Consider the following 17776-nt stretch of genomic DNA (forward strand, 5'->3'; position numbering starts at 1 on the left):
TAATGTCAATATTTACGCAGTAGTACAGGAAACACCTGGTCTTTTTAGTAATTATAAAGAGGAAGGATTCTCCTCTCGGTACCATCCAAGAGTGTTGTCGCCATTTAATTAACAAGACTAATTACCCTTTCCTCCAGGTTTACGGTGCTAATTTGACTAGCACTATCAATTCTAGGTATTTCGCTGTGTATACATGTCAACCGGATGATTTTCTATCGATATTTTTTTCGACAATGGACTATATATTATTGAATAAACTCTGAAGAATGTTGGGATTGAAAATACATTAGGTCGTTCCCCGTAAATGCAAACAATAACGGGGGGGGGGTAAGGTATTAGCTTTTGACAAAAAATGTATTTACAGTAGGTATTTAATTCTAGTAAATTCGACTGGAAAACCTGTAGCATACCCATTTGTATTACGTATAGTCACTAACGTCTGTCCTTTGTATTGAATTATAAAAATTCACAAAATTTTCACTCCATAAGAAGCAAGCCGAACGAATAGGGAGGTGGGACATGACTCCCTCTCTGGAGTTGATGAGGATTTTCTTTATTCTTTTTTTTTTTTTTTTTTTTTTTTATTTTTAAAATATATTTCACATACCAGGTTATTGGACTATAATTCGCTTATTTGCATAAACCCTTCTTTTAGCATTCATTTTTTTTATCTTTAGTTTAAACTCTCTTGGTCTGCATAGATTTTTTTCATTAATTATCTTGCGTATTGAAATATTACATTCGTGACATATGAAACACGGATATTCTAAGAATTTGTCAACTTTTAAAGATTTATTTATATAAGAAAATAAATTCTATCGGTTATCTATATTTTAATTAACATTATCACAGTATTGTTATTCTCAATATTGCCTCTTCCCATCTCAGATGATTCAATACAGGAGATTGCCGTCCTTTAAATTACTTCTAGCTGTTAATAGGACTCAAAATAGATTGAATAACATTATGATTTAAAGATGTCTTTTGTTTTAGCTTTTCGTTTTATGGATTGGTGTTGTCTTAAAAGGCAGCCTAAGTAGCAGTAGGATAGCTTAAATGTTCATGCATCGGAAACACCAATACAAGTTTTAATTTTATTAGATTTTTGTATAATTGGAGAGTTGTGTTAATAATGTCCTTTTCTTCAGCATATAGACTAATTCGAGTTTATGCCCCCTTGTATGGATTTTACATTTTGTCGGTACGTAGTTATGCCCTTGGGGGATAGAGGGCAAGGGATTTGATTGGTCAATGTGTCCCGAAAGGGGTCCCCATACCCCAAATTATTTCATCAGATCCCTAAGCGTCAGGGCAGCCCATATTGAAATTTTCCTCCTCAACATTTTTAACCAGTGTTGTGAATTTGGCTTTTAAACTTTAATTTTGAATTACATTCATCGGTTCAACTATGTAAACAAGGTGGGGGAAGACATTTTTCAATGTCTTTCTTCTTGGCTGGTTTTACTTTTGTAAACCCTCACATTGGTTTTTGGTTTATTTAATTCTTGAAGCACAAAAATATAGTTTTATGTGTATTTCACCATGAATTTTGTCATGTATTTCATTGATTATATACTATGCCTGTTTGATTTTAATAAATACCCCCTTGTCACCCTCTGTGAGCGGTGGCCTATTCATTCAAATATGGTTGTTGAGTTGTTATTGTAAGTGTTGTAGATGCATTAAAAGGCAGCTAAAGTAGTTCAGCTTAATTTATGCATTTTCGGGAAACACCAATACAAGTTTTATTTTATTAGAATTTTGTTTAATTGGTTTGTTGTTAAATAATGTCCTTTTATTCAGCATACTAGACTAATTCGAGTTATGCCCCCTTGTCATGGATTTTACATTTTGTCGGTACGAGTTATTGCCCCTTGGGGATAGAGGAAGGGCATTTTGATGGGTCAATGTGTCCGAAAGGGGTCCCAGACCCCAAATATATTTCAATCAGAACCCTAAGCCCCGTCAGGCAGCCCATATTTTGGAAATTTTCCTCCTCAACATTTTTTAACCGATGTGTTGAATTTGGCTTTTAAACTTTTAATTTTGAATTCCCGCCCTTTCACACCCTATAAAGGTTTTATAGTTTTGTATATTCTCACTATGTAGGCGGTTTTTACTTTGTAAACCCCACATTGGCTTTTTGGTTTATTTAATTATTGAAGCAAAGATTGTTTTATGTGTATTCACATGAATTTGGTCATGTATTTCATTGATATCATATGCTTTGTTGATTTGATTAAATACCCTGTCACCCTGTGGGGGTGGCCTTATTCATTCAATATGGTTGTTGAGTTGTATTACTTGTAAGTGTGTAGATGCATAAAAGTCTCTTTTTAAAAAGAGTGAAGGCGCGCCGCTTTAAAGTACTCTTTGTATGTTGGTTGACTCAAGCTGATTGCGTGAGAAAAGTATTTAATCTTTCTAGAGTTGAGATTTAATATGAAAACCCAGCATAGTTAGCGATGATATACACACATTTATAACTGGTGCATCTGTCATAGCCCAGATAATTACCGTCAATGCAGTGTGAAATGAATGTGGAAAGATGTGAAATGTTGGTGGTTTGGTGGGGGGTGAAAACAGACAACCCCCCGTTTATTATCACTCAAACACTGCCTAATTTCACACAATACACCTATGACCATAGGTTCTCACCTTGTTTGCCAGTGTGCGGGGGGGGGACCGACCAGGATTCTGGATGGTTTAATCATACTCTCGTCAATTTTTAAACACCAAAAAATATACATAAGAAAATAAAAGCGACAGTGGTTCTATTTACGTGTATGTCTAGTAGTAAATTGAAAATACTCTTGTCTGTAAGTGGTGGTTTTCCCCCCGGAGTACTCCGGTTTTTCCTCCACATTTAATAGCTGGGCACGTCCGTAAAATGAACCTTGGTAATTAATTGGACGGTAAGCCAATTAAAATCACTTATGAATTATACATGCTGAGATTGCTGTTCTGTTACTAAATGTATATAACATTAATTCCTTCATCTATTTATTTTGTTATAATATTACATGTATCATTCAATACCGTTATTTAAATGTTACATAGCATATGTTTATATTTGTTCACCTTTACGGAAAGGGAATATTAATAAAACTGTACAACAGGGTACCCGATTTTTCTACAAATAAAATGATAAATCTGAACTTTAGAAATAAAACAATGGATATTATCACTTAACCCGAGCCTTCGTAATATACAAAAAGAAAAAAAACAATAAATATTATCAAGATTTCGAAATATTCATGGTGATTTTAAGCAATTATCCTGAAAATAATATATCAATCCCAAAATTGATCAAATAACAAGAGATTTGTATAGATTTAAGACATTATTATTTGATAATTTCTTACCTGTTCAATCAATGTTATTCCCCAGGTGTGAAAAAGTGAATTATATTAAATTCTTACCTTCAGTACACGCGGGTTTCCTGCAGTCCAAACTAGATTCAAATATCCCGTTCATAACATACATGTCACAAAAATCTGTGTGGTCGGAGGCACTTTGAAGTTCTCATTCGCACACATCTAATCTTTACGCAGGTACAATTCGATTTCGATTTTTTTTTTGACAATTGGACACTGGTATTCTATTTTAAAAGGATTTGGAATGATCGCTGTGAAATTATACTTGTTGTGTGAAGTGTTCGACCTTCACGAACTTGTTGCAATGATAGTGCGTTATATAGATAACATCGATACATCAGTCTAATCGCCATTTTACCCCGTACTTAAGGAGTCTTTAATTCGACTTTCCCAATTTACAAGTGCCCCAAGGTCTACATCAGATACTTTTACGTTTTAAAAGGGAGTAAAAAATCACTTGAATTTTAAATTCCAAACAAAGCCTTTCCAATCCCATCAATTATCGCCAACATGAGCTCGTGGACCTCCCACCCCTTTTTAATGAAATTTACAGTTGAATTGGTGACATCTAACAACCACTTCAAACTTATTGCAACCAATCGTATAACTGAGCAACTTTGTCCCCTAATGTGTTTCAAAACAATCATATGGTTCGATACAATAAGAAATTAAGTAAGTAACACGTTATCATTGGTTTACTGTTATTTCTCTCGGGGGTGAATTCGCTGACAACGATCCTGTCATCTCTTTGTGCTGAACAGACACTTTATTACCAGAGGTTTCCGTGATTATTTTCATAAAGAGATTTTTTCACCTATCTGTAATTACTTTTATTCTCGAATTTAAAAGGAAAATTGTGTAGACCAAGGATCACACTGGGGGGGGGCAATTCTAGAGATTTGATTTGTGGGAATTACTGTGGAAATCAATTGCTGTGGTATACGCGCTTTGTTTTTTTTCGGCGTGGCGAGGGTGTGGTTACTTTGGGGAGTGTGATCTTCTAGGGAGTTGGGTGTGATCCAAGTAAACTGGGTTCGTAGCCAACTTATATCGTCTAAGCGACGATGGGAATTCGTAAAGTAGATTTTTTTATCATTTTTACATTTGAACTGTATTGATAGGAATTCACATTTAAAATTTTAATCCGCGAACGTTAATCTTCGCCGATCTTGTCTTTTTTTTAAATGGAGACCGCGAAAATTTAGTAGCCCGCGAAACAAAATTGGTTTACAGTAAATCTTACATTTACAATACAGTTGTGTTGTTTTTCGATAAATTGCTATTATCAATACTTACTTTTGAGAGACAGTTGGGGCTGTTTGTTACACGCACATTTGTTTTGGCCTTAACGTATGAGCAAGAGATCATGCAATCGAGTAGTGTCCCTTTTATTCTTTACAAGGAAGAATGAAGTCGTGTTGTTTGGCGGGGGCATGTATAAACATTTTAGCCTGGAGCCACTACCCAGAATGTCCATAGCGGTGGGTTAGACACCTACCGCTGAAAATTATGGGTTTCCAGGCTGATGAAGCATTTGTTAAAAAGACAAAACTTCCATAGCAATAGTAGGCAGCAAAATTTTAGCCATTAGCTGATTGCAACTTTCAAAAAAGGAACAGAACGTTTTTCGTTTAATAGCAGTCCGATTAGATAAATATATATCCCATCGACGCACTTGCGTATGCTAAGTAGAGCCAGAAGACTGAAAGAAAACGAAATCAGACAAGGAATAACGACCACAATGGCTGTATATTGTTTTCTTCTTGACAAATTTTTCTTCTGAGAGCTGCTGTTCACTCCCAAACTACTGTAGTTGTATAGTTAATTCTGAGTACATTTGGACAACTTCACAAAGACCATTGCATTTGCAGAAAAATACTATTGAAAATAAAATGTTTGAACCTTTAAAGAAAAGACATGTATGTTGGAAAAGTTACATATGAATGATGACGATATTGAATTTTGAAATCGTTTAGCTATGGCGTCTGCACCGGACAAACGGCAAAATGATGAGTTTGTCGTCGAATCATATCGAATTTGTTTGCACTGCGCAGTTTCGAAATGAAAATCCATTTTTTAAGATATTGAAAGTGTTTGGCTTGCAAGATGCACATTTGCATGACAAAATTCGATGTGCTTAGAGGATTTTCCACAGCAGATTATCATTATAGTATCATTGTAACTAGATTAGCAGGTTTTAACATATGCATGATACACCGACAAGTATAAAATTCCATTACAGGCATAGGTCTACAGGCCTGCTAACACAAATAAAATAACCCCACCATATTTCGGACTACAGATTACCTTATGATACAGGGTGGTGGTTTAATATTACAAATCAAGTTTATTTTGCAATATTTCAAGTTTTGGCTTCATCCATTGTTTTCTTCGCGTGTAAAATAAGATACTTGCAATGCTTTGAGGTCTTGCGCAGCCAGTAGTTTCATGTGCTGCAAGTGTTCTATCTATCTATGTATGAACATGTGCTGTTTTGTTAGTGAATGCAAAATGTTTATATGTTAATAACTTAATTGGAAAGGACTTAAATAGGCGTAGTCTGACCGTCCAATCCATTTGATGTACAAAAATGGAAAAAAAATCCATTCTTTGAAATTAAAACATTGACTGTAAAAGTTGCAGGAATTGAAAGCTAAACAAGCCGAAGTTTAACAACAATATCTCCAGTCAGCCGCTACAATAACAATTCACCACATATTGTGATTACTATCTCAGCCGATATGTGCGTTTATTTTTCAATAAAAATACCAAACGGAAATATTTTTGAATTGTAGGTTATGTGTATTGACCTCAGTAATAATGGTATCAAAGCATTTAAAGTGTCAAAGACCCCGAGCGCCCATGTGTTATGTCATATAAGAGATCTATGTTTTGCGCGTGGATATTTTCACTGTTTGAAAGAGAAAGCTAAAAAATGATATATCAGAGAGATGTGTTTTGACACGAAGAACATTCAAACAAGGAGGGATGACTTAGATGTATGTTTTCACAAATTGGTTTTAAGATTATTTTGATTTCAATAAAACACTCATGAGACTTTTAATTAAAAGAAAAAATTGCTTTAAGGAAAGGTGAGAATGTACTTTTTATGAAGAAAATTGTACAATATATCTAATGAATTGCTTTCGTAACCTTTTAGTATAAGTAATTAAAAATATCTGCTGTTAAAAGCTTTTAAGAAACTCAGGAGTAATGTGGTATTTATCTTATTGGTCTCTTGAGGTTGTGTCTAAAACGATGCAAAAATTCTTTTTTTTTCGTGATTTAATAATGTTAATTTCTATTATCCAAGAATGATCTTCCCAAAACTCGACATAAAATTTCACCACTTATACCGCAGCCTACTCCCAAAACGTATAGACTAGGTCGACGAGATTAAATGGTATGGTTTATAAGATTAAATGTTCTACAAACAGCCAGTGTCATTTAATAACGGCCCCCTTGAATGTATGTGATGTGTTTGCGGTGGGTGGATGTCTGTGTTTTGTGACACACCACAATCTATAAAAGTGGTTAATGCTGCTGCTCCTGCTTACTGCTCAAACATGAAGAGGGTCGACTGGTTTGGTACCATTGTCATTATTATGTGACTTTTTTCTGTGACTTCGGCGGCATGGCATGAAAAAATGCTGCAGTACTAATATCACACTATAAAATGCCTAACTGTGTGAGAGATGAATAATGTGCCAGTTTCATGTGGCACATAGTAATAGAAAAACGAAAATAAGAATGTGATTGGTGTCTAAATATCTCCTGGATTGAATGTGATGTCTAGATATCTTCGTCCCTTTTGCATTAGTATGAAATGCGTCCCAAAATATGTACAGGTATTCAAGAGTTACCTCGATTTCCCCCAACAAAATTTGCGACGGCACTGTCAAATCATTACTGGTGTAATAAATACTTTGAATAATGTACACAGGTACACGGGTTCAAAGCCTTCCTAACCGAGGTTGACAACTGGGACAGACCTTTTAGCTGTGGATCAGGATGTAACATAATAATGATTCTTTTTCTAAACTACACTTAGGTCTGTTTTCATTAGGTGTTTTCTGAAAATAAAACTGTCACAAGAAAAATAACGAGCTTTTGTTTGAGTTTATTTGATTAAACAAACCAACATATATACAAACTGATAACCAAATCAATAAAGACAAGAATGTCATAAGAGTCTCTAGAGAGTCCCACTGGGGGACTACGTAAAATAAACTTAAAATTTAAACATAATTTACTGGTACACCAACTTTATTTTCGCGTGCGATATACATTCGACAAATTGCTCGATGCATGAAAATCGGCAAATGTTTATCTCCGCAAATAGATGTACACATTTGTTAAATTGATATGACAATTCCATTCAAAACTGAGTATACCCTACATTATAATCGATAATTATCATAACTATATATAGCATTGTGTACGTGATCAGGTACATAAGTAACGTGCGCTAAACCGGCACCTTCATCATAATACAATCAAACATTATGACTTTGATTACGCAGACAAAATAAAACACTTCAAAGGCAAGTAGATTGCCCAAGCTTAAGGAAAAAAATTCGTACTTTCAATAAATAAATCACAAGGCTGGAGATTAGTGAGATTCCTTCTAATTTACTTTTTAAATTTCAGCTTTTCCAATTTTACCGTAAAACGTGGAGTTTATTAAAGAGTGGATACTTTAGCTAAGGAATGCTTTCAAACTCTTCTCTCAATCTGATTATTTTGCGCTATACTCTATGCACTGTATTCATCATCCACATAATCCATATCACTCGTCCGTCAAGAATTAGAACTTTGTGGATATGTTTTGTGCCTGGATATTTGTTATTCACGGAGATTTAATGAAAATAAAATATGGCGAAAAATGCCCACGTCGCGAATAATTCCACTTTTACAGTATATTTTTAACGAGAATCTGAAATATTCGAACCTTTTTGCTTTAAAAACTCTACTCAACACTGTAACCGTGCCGAGGTAATAGCATTGGAAAAAAAGTTGTCCAATCCAACTGTACTTAAAAACATTAAAACATGTGTAAATCAAAATAGCGCCTCTGATTTTAAAACAGAATAACCTTGATTTGAAACACTATAGTATTCTGCTTACATTTTTCATATAGTTGATATAATTAAATATTCTAAATATATCAATCTGTTTCAAAAACCAGTACTCTTCAATACGCTTACGCTTGATGAGCTGTTTTTTCAATAAGATTGTTAATATGTATATGTTTATCACAACTACACGAAATTAAAAAAAAAACTTTGACATGAATTGTTTAGATAACTTATCAAAATAAATCACGTTGATTTTTTACAAAACATTTTGACATTGAAATTCTTCCGAAATATATGTTTTTGTAGTTATGTAATAAATTTTATCTTAAAATTTTGTTCGTTTCATCTGGGAATAATATGAAATGTTTTCTAAATATGTCATTTTTTTTTTGCTTCTGAAGTCTCCAAAACATAAAATAAAATTATGTTCATAATTGCCATACTGTTTAACCTACACGAAAAGTCTAAATTTATGTAAACACTATACCCAAGGTAATATAAAGCGAAACAATTAAATTTAATATTTTTATTTTAGTTTCTAGAAATGCTCTAGTTTACTTATATCTATCCATCGCTGAGTCACAATAAATTCTTTAATGAAACAATATGCATTGTTACCACCAGAAGCATTAAGAAACCCACTTTCTGAAAAACCTATAGGAATTGGATTCTCATATGATCATACGTAATCAAATAAGTAAACTATTTTTTTTTTATTTTTGCAGTTTTAACGCGCCATTTCGCGGGTTATCACAAAAGAAAACCGCCCTTAAGCGTGATCATGAACTATCCTAATAATAACATATATTAAACAGGTCCCTTGGTTCTAAATTAGTAGGACATTTCCTCTCATACGTTACGGTTGTAGTAGCAGGTTTATCTCCCATATGGGTGTATATAGTACTGGTCACTCATGTCGGCTGAGGCTGAAACCTACAAGCCTCGTGACGTCACGGGGTCTAACAAAATTACTATTGTGCTTGATCTTGATAAAGTTTGAGTTCAAAATATCACGCCAATTTTTCACGTATGTAAAATTGCCTTGCAGACGCAGCTTTCTTTTTTAATGGCGAAGTTGTAATAAGCACGTGGTATGAAAGCAAAAAAAAATACTCTTTTATACGTGGATATGGAGGATAGGGATATCTCTACCCTCGGGATCACAAAAATGTTGTAAAACCCTCGGCTAAACTTGACGTTTTACTAAATTTTGTGACCCTCGGAGTTAGAATATCCATATCCTTCATAACCAACATACGAAAGAGTATTATAAATCGATGTTTACACCACTTCCACGATACATCCCAATGCCATCCCGGTTGCTATTATTGCTGCTTTAGCCGAGGCCGTAAGGCCGGGGACAACTCCGAGAGATTGTAGAGTAGAGAAAAGTCCCCCGGAGGCTACACGTCCCCCATAGGTTCGACATCCAGGATGCTGCCAGGGTTACCTTTTCCTATCCCTGCTGCACCCGAATCCGAAAGCGCCAAGGACAGGTGCAAAGGCAGATACGCCCAACAGCAGCAACACCGCCTGTCAAAATGGCCGTCATCATCATACATCCCCAACATAGACTGAAATTTACAACATATTTATTTCTTAACTGTAATACATATCGGAAACCTACTTTTTGATAGATTCTGTACAAAAAAAATCTATTTGCACTATCAAACATATTGTAGGAAACTAATCCTGAACCGAAGAAGCGCTAGATTAATTGGTTTGTTTGTTTGTTGAATGCAATGCGCTGCTTAGTGTACATGTGAATGTACTGTATGGTTGAGGGAGGCAGGGGTATATTCCAGTTATGGCACTTTGTAGTCCTCCAGAAAAGGTAAGTAACCCGTGCACATTGTCAACGTTTTTCATACAGTAAAACAGTTTATTTTTATTTGCAAAACTTTTTCGAAGCAAAGGCAATACTGATAAGCAGAAAAAGCGAAAATAATCTTACTTCTAATTTAAAATGTTCATATTGCAATCATATAACACTTAGCCAATAATTTTTGTGAATTTTATCAATCATTGATAAATACTTTTTAACGAAAATTTTTAATTACTTGTTATTTTGAAGAGTCAATTATTCGCGATGCTTTAACAATATAAATATTGAATGTATGGGAGCTGGACATATGTACATTATTAGAACCCCCCACCCCCACGAAATAACAAAATTAGCATCCCAACTCGCATCCCCACGAAATTAAAAAAATAAAATGCCATATCCAATCCCCATGAAATTAATAAAATTAACATCCCATCTCCCACCTCCACAAAAATAACAAAATTAACATCCAACCTCTCATCCCCACGAAATTAACCAAATTAACATCCCATCACTCATCCCCACGAAATTAACAAAAGTAACATCCCATCTCCCAACCCGCACGAAAATAAACAAAATTAACATCCACAATCTCTCATCCCCAAGAATTTAACAAAATTAACATCAACATCTCCCATCCCCACGAAAAATTGACAAAATAAAACATACCCATCTCTCGCTTCCCACGGCTATTTTATAAAATTAACATTCACATCACCCATCCCTCAGAGAAAACTTAACCAAAATTAACATTCCATCTCTCATCCCTTCGAAAGTAACAAAATCCAAAACATCCCATCTACTCTATCCCACACGAATTAACAAAATTAACATTTCGCATCCCCCTTCCCCATCGTGGAATTTAACATAATTTAACATCCCATCTTCCATCCGCCACGAAATTAACAAAATTAACATTCCATCTCTCATCCCTACGAATTTAAAAAATTAACATCACATCACCCATCCCCAAGAAATTAACAAAATTAACATTCCATTTTCCATCCCCACGAAATTAAACAAAATTAACATTCCCTTTATGGAAATCATTCCTACGACATTTAAAATTCATTCCATCACATCACCATCACATCACCCATCCTCTGAAGAAATATAACAAAATTAACATTCCATCATTCCTACGAATTTAAAATTAACATCACATCACATCACCCATCCCCAAGAAATTAAACAAAATTATAAGTATCTCATTCCATCTTCTCATTCCTACGAATTTAAAATTAACATCACATCATCCCCATCCCCAAGAAATTAACAAAATTAACATTCCATTTCTCATCCCCACGAATTTTTTTAACAAAATTTAACATCCCATTTTCCATCCCCACGAAATCAACAAAAAATTAACATTCCATCACTCACTTCATTCCTATCGAATAATTAATAAAATTAAACATCACATCACCCATCCCCAAGAAATTAACAAAATTAACATTCCATCTCTCATTCCTACGAATTTAAAATTAACATCACATCACCAATCCCCAAGAAAATTCACCTCGGGTTTTTAAATTCCATCTCTCATCCCCACGAATTTAACAAAATTTTTACATCCCATTTTCCATAATCCCACGTTCAACAAAATTAACATTCCATCTCTCATTCCTACGTATTTAAAATTAACATTCACATCAGCACGTAGATCCCCAAGAAAAAAAAAACAAAATTGCGTATTACATTCCATCACTCATTCCTACAATGTTTTAAAATTCAATAACATCACATCATGTTCTATCCGTGTAGAAATTAACAAAAAAAATGCCTCTTTATATCAATGGTATACATGATCAGTTGTTCATCCTACATTTTACCAGTGTTAGTGAAAACAGTGAAGTATATATATTAAAAAATTATACATATATCCATTTTTACTATTTTGCCTTCGAAATTCAGAAATTAAACTAAACTTGGCCTACATACCTAAGTAAAATAACATCCATCGAATCAAAATTTCCCGCAAAATCCCAACTACGTCAAAATTAATGATTCCATTTTTCATTTTCCTACGAATTTAAATATTAACTGAATCAGTTCAGAAAATGTTTCCCCAAAAATTAACGCTAGTTAAATTTACATTCCATCACTCATTCCTACGAATTTAAAATTAACATCATGTACATCACCTATCCCCTTAGAAATTTACAATTAACAGTGGAATTCTCATATACAATTTAAGAACTTAATTGTCTACCTTATCCCCATACCAAGTAAAAAGCATTACATTTACGATACATTTTGTATATCCATTTACACAAAACAACAAAACAAATTTGCTTTTTCCATACCTAAAGTAACAGTGATGTCCGTTGAAAAAAAAATTCCCCAACAAGTAACAGGCTTTTGGTAGGACGGACGAATTCTGAATTTATACATCACATGTCAATCCCCATGAAACTGAAGTCGTCTATTGCAAGTCTAACATTTAACTCATTCCTATCGAATTTAAAATTAACATCACACTGAACCTCATCCCCAAGAAATTAACTAAAATTAACATGTTTCCACGATAGTCTCACAGATTTCGAGTCCACGAATTTAGCATGAAGTTTCTTGAACATCAGATCACCCATCCAAATGGAAATTAACTGGAAATTAACATCCATTTTTCCATGCCCACCACGATAAAGTTAACAAAATTAATCCCATCTCTCATCCCACAAAGTTAACAAATTTTAACATCCCATTTTCTAATTCCTCAAAATTCAAACAGAATATGTTTGTTTTTGTTTTTTTGCAGCAACCTCCATACATGGCATAGTTCGAGCCTATACTTTTTTCGAAAACCCCATTAATTACTTTTATCCAGCTTTTATAAGTGAAGTCAATAAGAAGCTCAAACTTTTCAATTTCTATCCGAACTGTTATGGAGTTTTGGTCTCTGTCTTGTATTCTGCCCTAAATGACGAATCCTTTTAAGAAATCTTCATGTAAAAACGAATGTAGTGATCCACAAGTAATATCAGTTCTGCAACTAAACAGCTTTCCATTGCGAAGTCGATTGATGATCGATTTAATGTTACTTGCTATTTGATCGTTTATACAATTACCCGGCTTACTAGGTCCTACGAAAAGATCTAATAAAAAAACCAGTTTTGTTATGAACCCTTTCTTTACGGTTTCTACAACGAATAATAAAAACCACCTTAAAGGCAGGTGATATGTGCATCTTCGATATTCAAGAGGTTACTATCACTGTTTATATACCACTTCCGCCACCCTTCCGCCTCACAGTTATCAGATATACCAGAGTTTATACTTAATATCCACAAATCCTATGTCAGTCCACCAAAACGTCCCCCGTGGTTCATCGTGTTAGTACCGCGTTATTGGACCGGGTGGTGAAAAAAAAGAGAGAAAGTTTTAAAATGTTTAAAATACACTTTGCTGCCGAGCGAAAGACCGGAGGGGCAGACAAGAGATTTAAAAATTTTTTACAAAATTTGTTTAACCAACAAATCAGTGTATTATATGAAAAATATATATTTTCAACTAAACCGACCGATAGTCGGGAAAGAAAACCCAGTCTATATTGCACGGTTCGAAGTTATATTGCACGCTTCCAATAAACGTTATACCAAACACGGTTCGAGATTTCTGCATAGGTTGTTACAGTTTTTGCACGAAATTAGGAAAACCTTGCCGTGTTTTAGCAGTTCTAAAAGAAAATTCGTCCAGCTCTTTTGAAAGCGAGACTGCGTGGAAATGTCAACCAGACATAGCCAGCCGGGAGTTACGTTTTTATTTGACGAAAAAAAATTTCTTTCACGCTAAATTTTGATGGAAATTCTATTTTTCGATTTCTCGAAAAAACACGTCATTAATACCATTTTACCAACTTTAGCCTTCATTTGCCCGACGATTAAAGGACGGATACTATTTGTATTTCATCAAAAGGTGCAAGCAGGTCTAATAATGTAAAACAGTCAAAAACTATTTTCCAAAAGGTGACGTTCGTGTTTGTGTTACGTCAATCTTTAATAGGAAGGACTTTAAGTTTTTTCCGTACGTTACGGTTTGATGATTTTGACCAATGATTTTCGTATTATTTTAAAAAAAACTAAAATTTGAAAAAATGATGATTATGCAATAAAACAAATATTCAATAGATGATTTACTGTGCTCAAGGCATAATATTTACCCATCGGTAAATTAATCTAGATATCAAAGTTATATTGTCATCAAGTGTTGGCCTGTTTGGAGCCTATGTCAGAATGGAACATTTGTCAAATGAATTTACCATCACCTCGGGTTAAATATTATGAACTAGAGCACAAAGTAACCCATGATATATTTGTACGAATATTTCACGTCCGTATGATTTGATATACATCTTGCAGCTGGGCTATTAAAGATGTAAGGACAGTTGTGTCATTTTCGCGGAAAAACAAAGCAGAAGCTATGAAACAATAAATGTACAAAGCACTTCACATCGCAGCACGTAGATAAAGCAAGAATCAAAAAAAGAAAGAATACTTATGCGTATTACAGTTCAGTTTAAAACCAGGTGTGGTCATAAAGTTTGTACAGCATTCAAATATGAAGATCTATGTTATCTAAATGTGTTCATGGCAGAAAAAATGCACGGGCACAGCAAATGTCTATAGCTGATCGCCTGGATGTTAGTTGAAAGTCACTAAGACTCGCCAGCCTTACATTTTACCGGTGTTAGTGAAGACTGTGAAGTATATATAAATAGAAAAACGCATAAATTCATACACATTAAGAGCTATAATTGTTTTCCCTTAGAACCATATTAGGTAAACAACTTACAATATATCCCATAACACAATATAATCAATAAAAGAAGTGAGATGTCAGTACCTAATTTAAAAGTGATGTCCTTCGAAAGAAAATTCCCCTCTAGTCTACAGGCTTTGGGTAGGACGGACGCCATTCTGAATTTGTAAGTTTTATCAGGATTCAGATCCGGTATGACAACTGAAGTCGTCTCCGAGTCTACAGCCATGACAGTGTACTGATCGGAATGTCTCTCTGCCCACTGAACCTCATAACTGTCTACTAATCGGTAGAAAGGATGTTTCCACGATAGTCTCACAGATTTCGAGTCCTCTTGTGTGGCATGAAGTTCTCGAATGATCAGATAATAATCTACAAATGAAAATTATTCCGGATTAATTGACTTCCTTCCATTTTTTCAGTAGACGATGTAACGACAACTGCAATCCTTAAGTACTGTAAACATCGATATTTTCGAGAGAGCTTAATTTCGCGAATTGCATTACAAAACTTTCACGGTGTTGTTATTTTCGCGATAGATACACTATCATACTTTTAACAACAAAGTTTATACATATATAAAATCTTAGGGGGTTATTTTTTCGCGATCAAGCGACCTTCGAGTAATCAGCGAAAATTCCCCCTTCGCGTAAATTTCCACGTGCACAATAACACATCTGTCTTGGATTGTCTTCAGATTTTAAAAAACGCATAGGTAGTTTGATCGATTTTTAACGCCCTATTAAAGGTGCTATACCAAATACGAATGGGTATTTTAAAAAAGAAAAAACAGGAGCAGGCGAATGAGTATTTTTCTTCAGTAACACAAGTTACATAGTGTACTTACTTTATACTATTACCATCATTGAAATGTTTGAGGTTCTTGTTTTACTTCAGAATAATAAAAGTATTTGATATAATCAATTGCATCCTTAATGAAACCTCATGACACTATAATCTATATATAAGGAATGAGGTACTAATTGCGCAAATAACAATTAAATATCAATTATTGTCCAAATGGTAAATATGTAACTGTTATTCTCTATCGGCGGTGGAGCATCTTTAACAACTACGACTGTTTAAGAAAGTCGCCCATGTAAAAAGAATGTTTGCAGTTTGTTGAGTGAAAGAAAGATATAGTTAGCATCTAAGCATGCTTCTGTTCATTTCGATAGTTGATTGTGACAGGCAATGTTTCAAAAACCAAACCTAAATTATTTTATTGTTTATACAACATAAAGACAAATTATTCTGAAAATGGATCTAATATAACGAAAACCAGGTATATCACAAACCTTTCACCTTAACCTTTTCCTTTTGAGGTTTGCTATGTACGCCATATGCCAAAGAATAAATCTCCACATTAAAGGCAGGTGATATCTTATTGTTGATGATCGGAAAAGGGATTGACAGCTCTGTTTCCTCTGTGACCACTTCCGCCACCACTTCCGCCTCACAGTCCTTCAGTACCACTTCATACTTCTCCACAAATCCTGTCGACTGCCGTCCCACCACTATCTTACCCGTGGTTCAAAAACATCGATGTTATACCGCGTTATTGGGGTACCGGGGGTGGTGTGGGCACTGTTGAAGGAATTACATTCTAGTTTTAAAATGTTAAAATACACTTGCTGCTCCGAGCGTAACGTGGGATCACTTAGGGGCAGGTCACACAGATACCAAACTACTCAAATTTTTTATATCAAAAGGGTTATAACCAATGTAAAATCGAAATCCCAGTGTATTGTTTGACAAAATTTACCATCATTAATGTGAATACGTTCGGGCGGAAAGAAACACAGTAGTCTTATATGGGCGTTCATTGGCCCTTCCGAAAAAAAAAAAAAAAAAGTCTTAATTTTCCTTATACAAATTACAATATCAAACCTAAATCGACGGTTCAATTTCTGCATAGGTTGTTTCAGTTTTGACCATTGAAAATTTTGGAAAAAAAGCCCCGTGTTTTGAGCAGTTCTAAAAAGTTCAATTTCGTGCCAGTCTTTTGAAATGCGAGTATGCGTGTAAAGCTCAAAAGACATAAGCAGCCGGGGGAGGACGTTTTTTTAGATTTCCTTTAATAAGAACCCCCACAACCCCCCAAATTTTTCTCATGTAGAGCGATTTTGATGGGAAATTTCCATTTTTCGGATCAGAAAATATACTGGATTAATATCCAATTTTACCACAATCTTTAGCCTTTTTTTGCAAGAATATTCCATTAAAATATTTTTATTTCATGGAAAAAAGTATGTTTTGTATTAATTGTCTATCACTTATGTGGTTCTAGGTTCTGCTGTTGGGTTTACTTCGGTTTTTGTTTTTGTATGTTAAGTGGTAAGGACTTTTATAGTTGCGATAATCTTTTGACCAATACCTTCGTTTAACATTAAGTTTAAAACAAATAAAAATCTTGGATATAAACAAATGATGTTGTACAATAAACAATACTGTCAATCGATGATGTAAATAAATCAAATGGCTAGATATAAAATAAAAGTTAATAAATCTGTAAAAATTTTCAATCTTGATAGCCAAAGTTCATTTGGTACATCTAAGTGTTGAAATTTTTTTCCTGCTTGGGAGAGATATGTCAGAAATGGAAACAGTTCAACTTCAAATGAATATTTATCAATAAACACACTTCACTTCAATAGTCCTTTCAGGAAAAATCACACCAAAAGTCAACTTCAATCAACTACTACGACATCGTTTCCAGCACCTTCCGTATGAATCCG

At 34.3% G+C, this 17776-nt stretch overlaps 1 protein-coding gene across 6 annotated transcripts in view; it reads right to left on the minus strand.

Annotated features, from left to right (window-relative positions):
* LOC138331437 (tenascin-X-like) overlaps window positions 1–17776 on the minus strand; it is an 86652-nt gene that overhangs the window by 26346 nt on the left and 42530 nt on the right. For 4 of the 6 annotated variants that reach the window (XM_069279070.1, XM_069279071.1, XM_069279068.1 and 1 more), the window contains one exon: window positions 15123–15410. The exons of the other annotated variants lie outside the window; for them this stretch is intronic. In XM_069279070.1, coding sequence (XP_069135171.1) covers window positions 15123–15410 — 288 coding nt within the window. The remainder of the gene's footprint in view (window positions 1–15122; window positions 15411–17776) is intronic. 6 annotated transcript variants of the gene reach the window in all.

The sequence above is a fragment of the Argopecten irradians genome, chromosome 9 (genome assembly GCF_041381155.1).
Source record: "Argopecten irradians isolate NY chromosome 9, Ai_NY, whole genome shotgun sequence".
Lineage (NCBI taxonomy): Eukaryota > Metazoa > Mollusca > Bivalvia > Pectinida > Pectinidae > Argopecten > Argopecten irradians.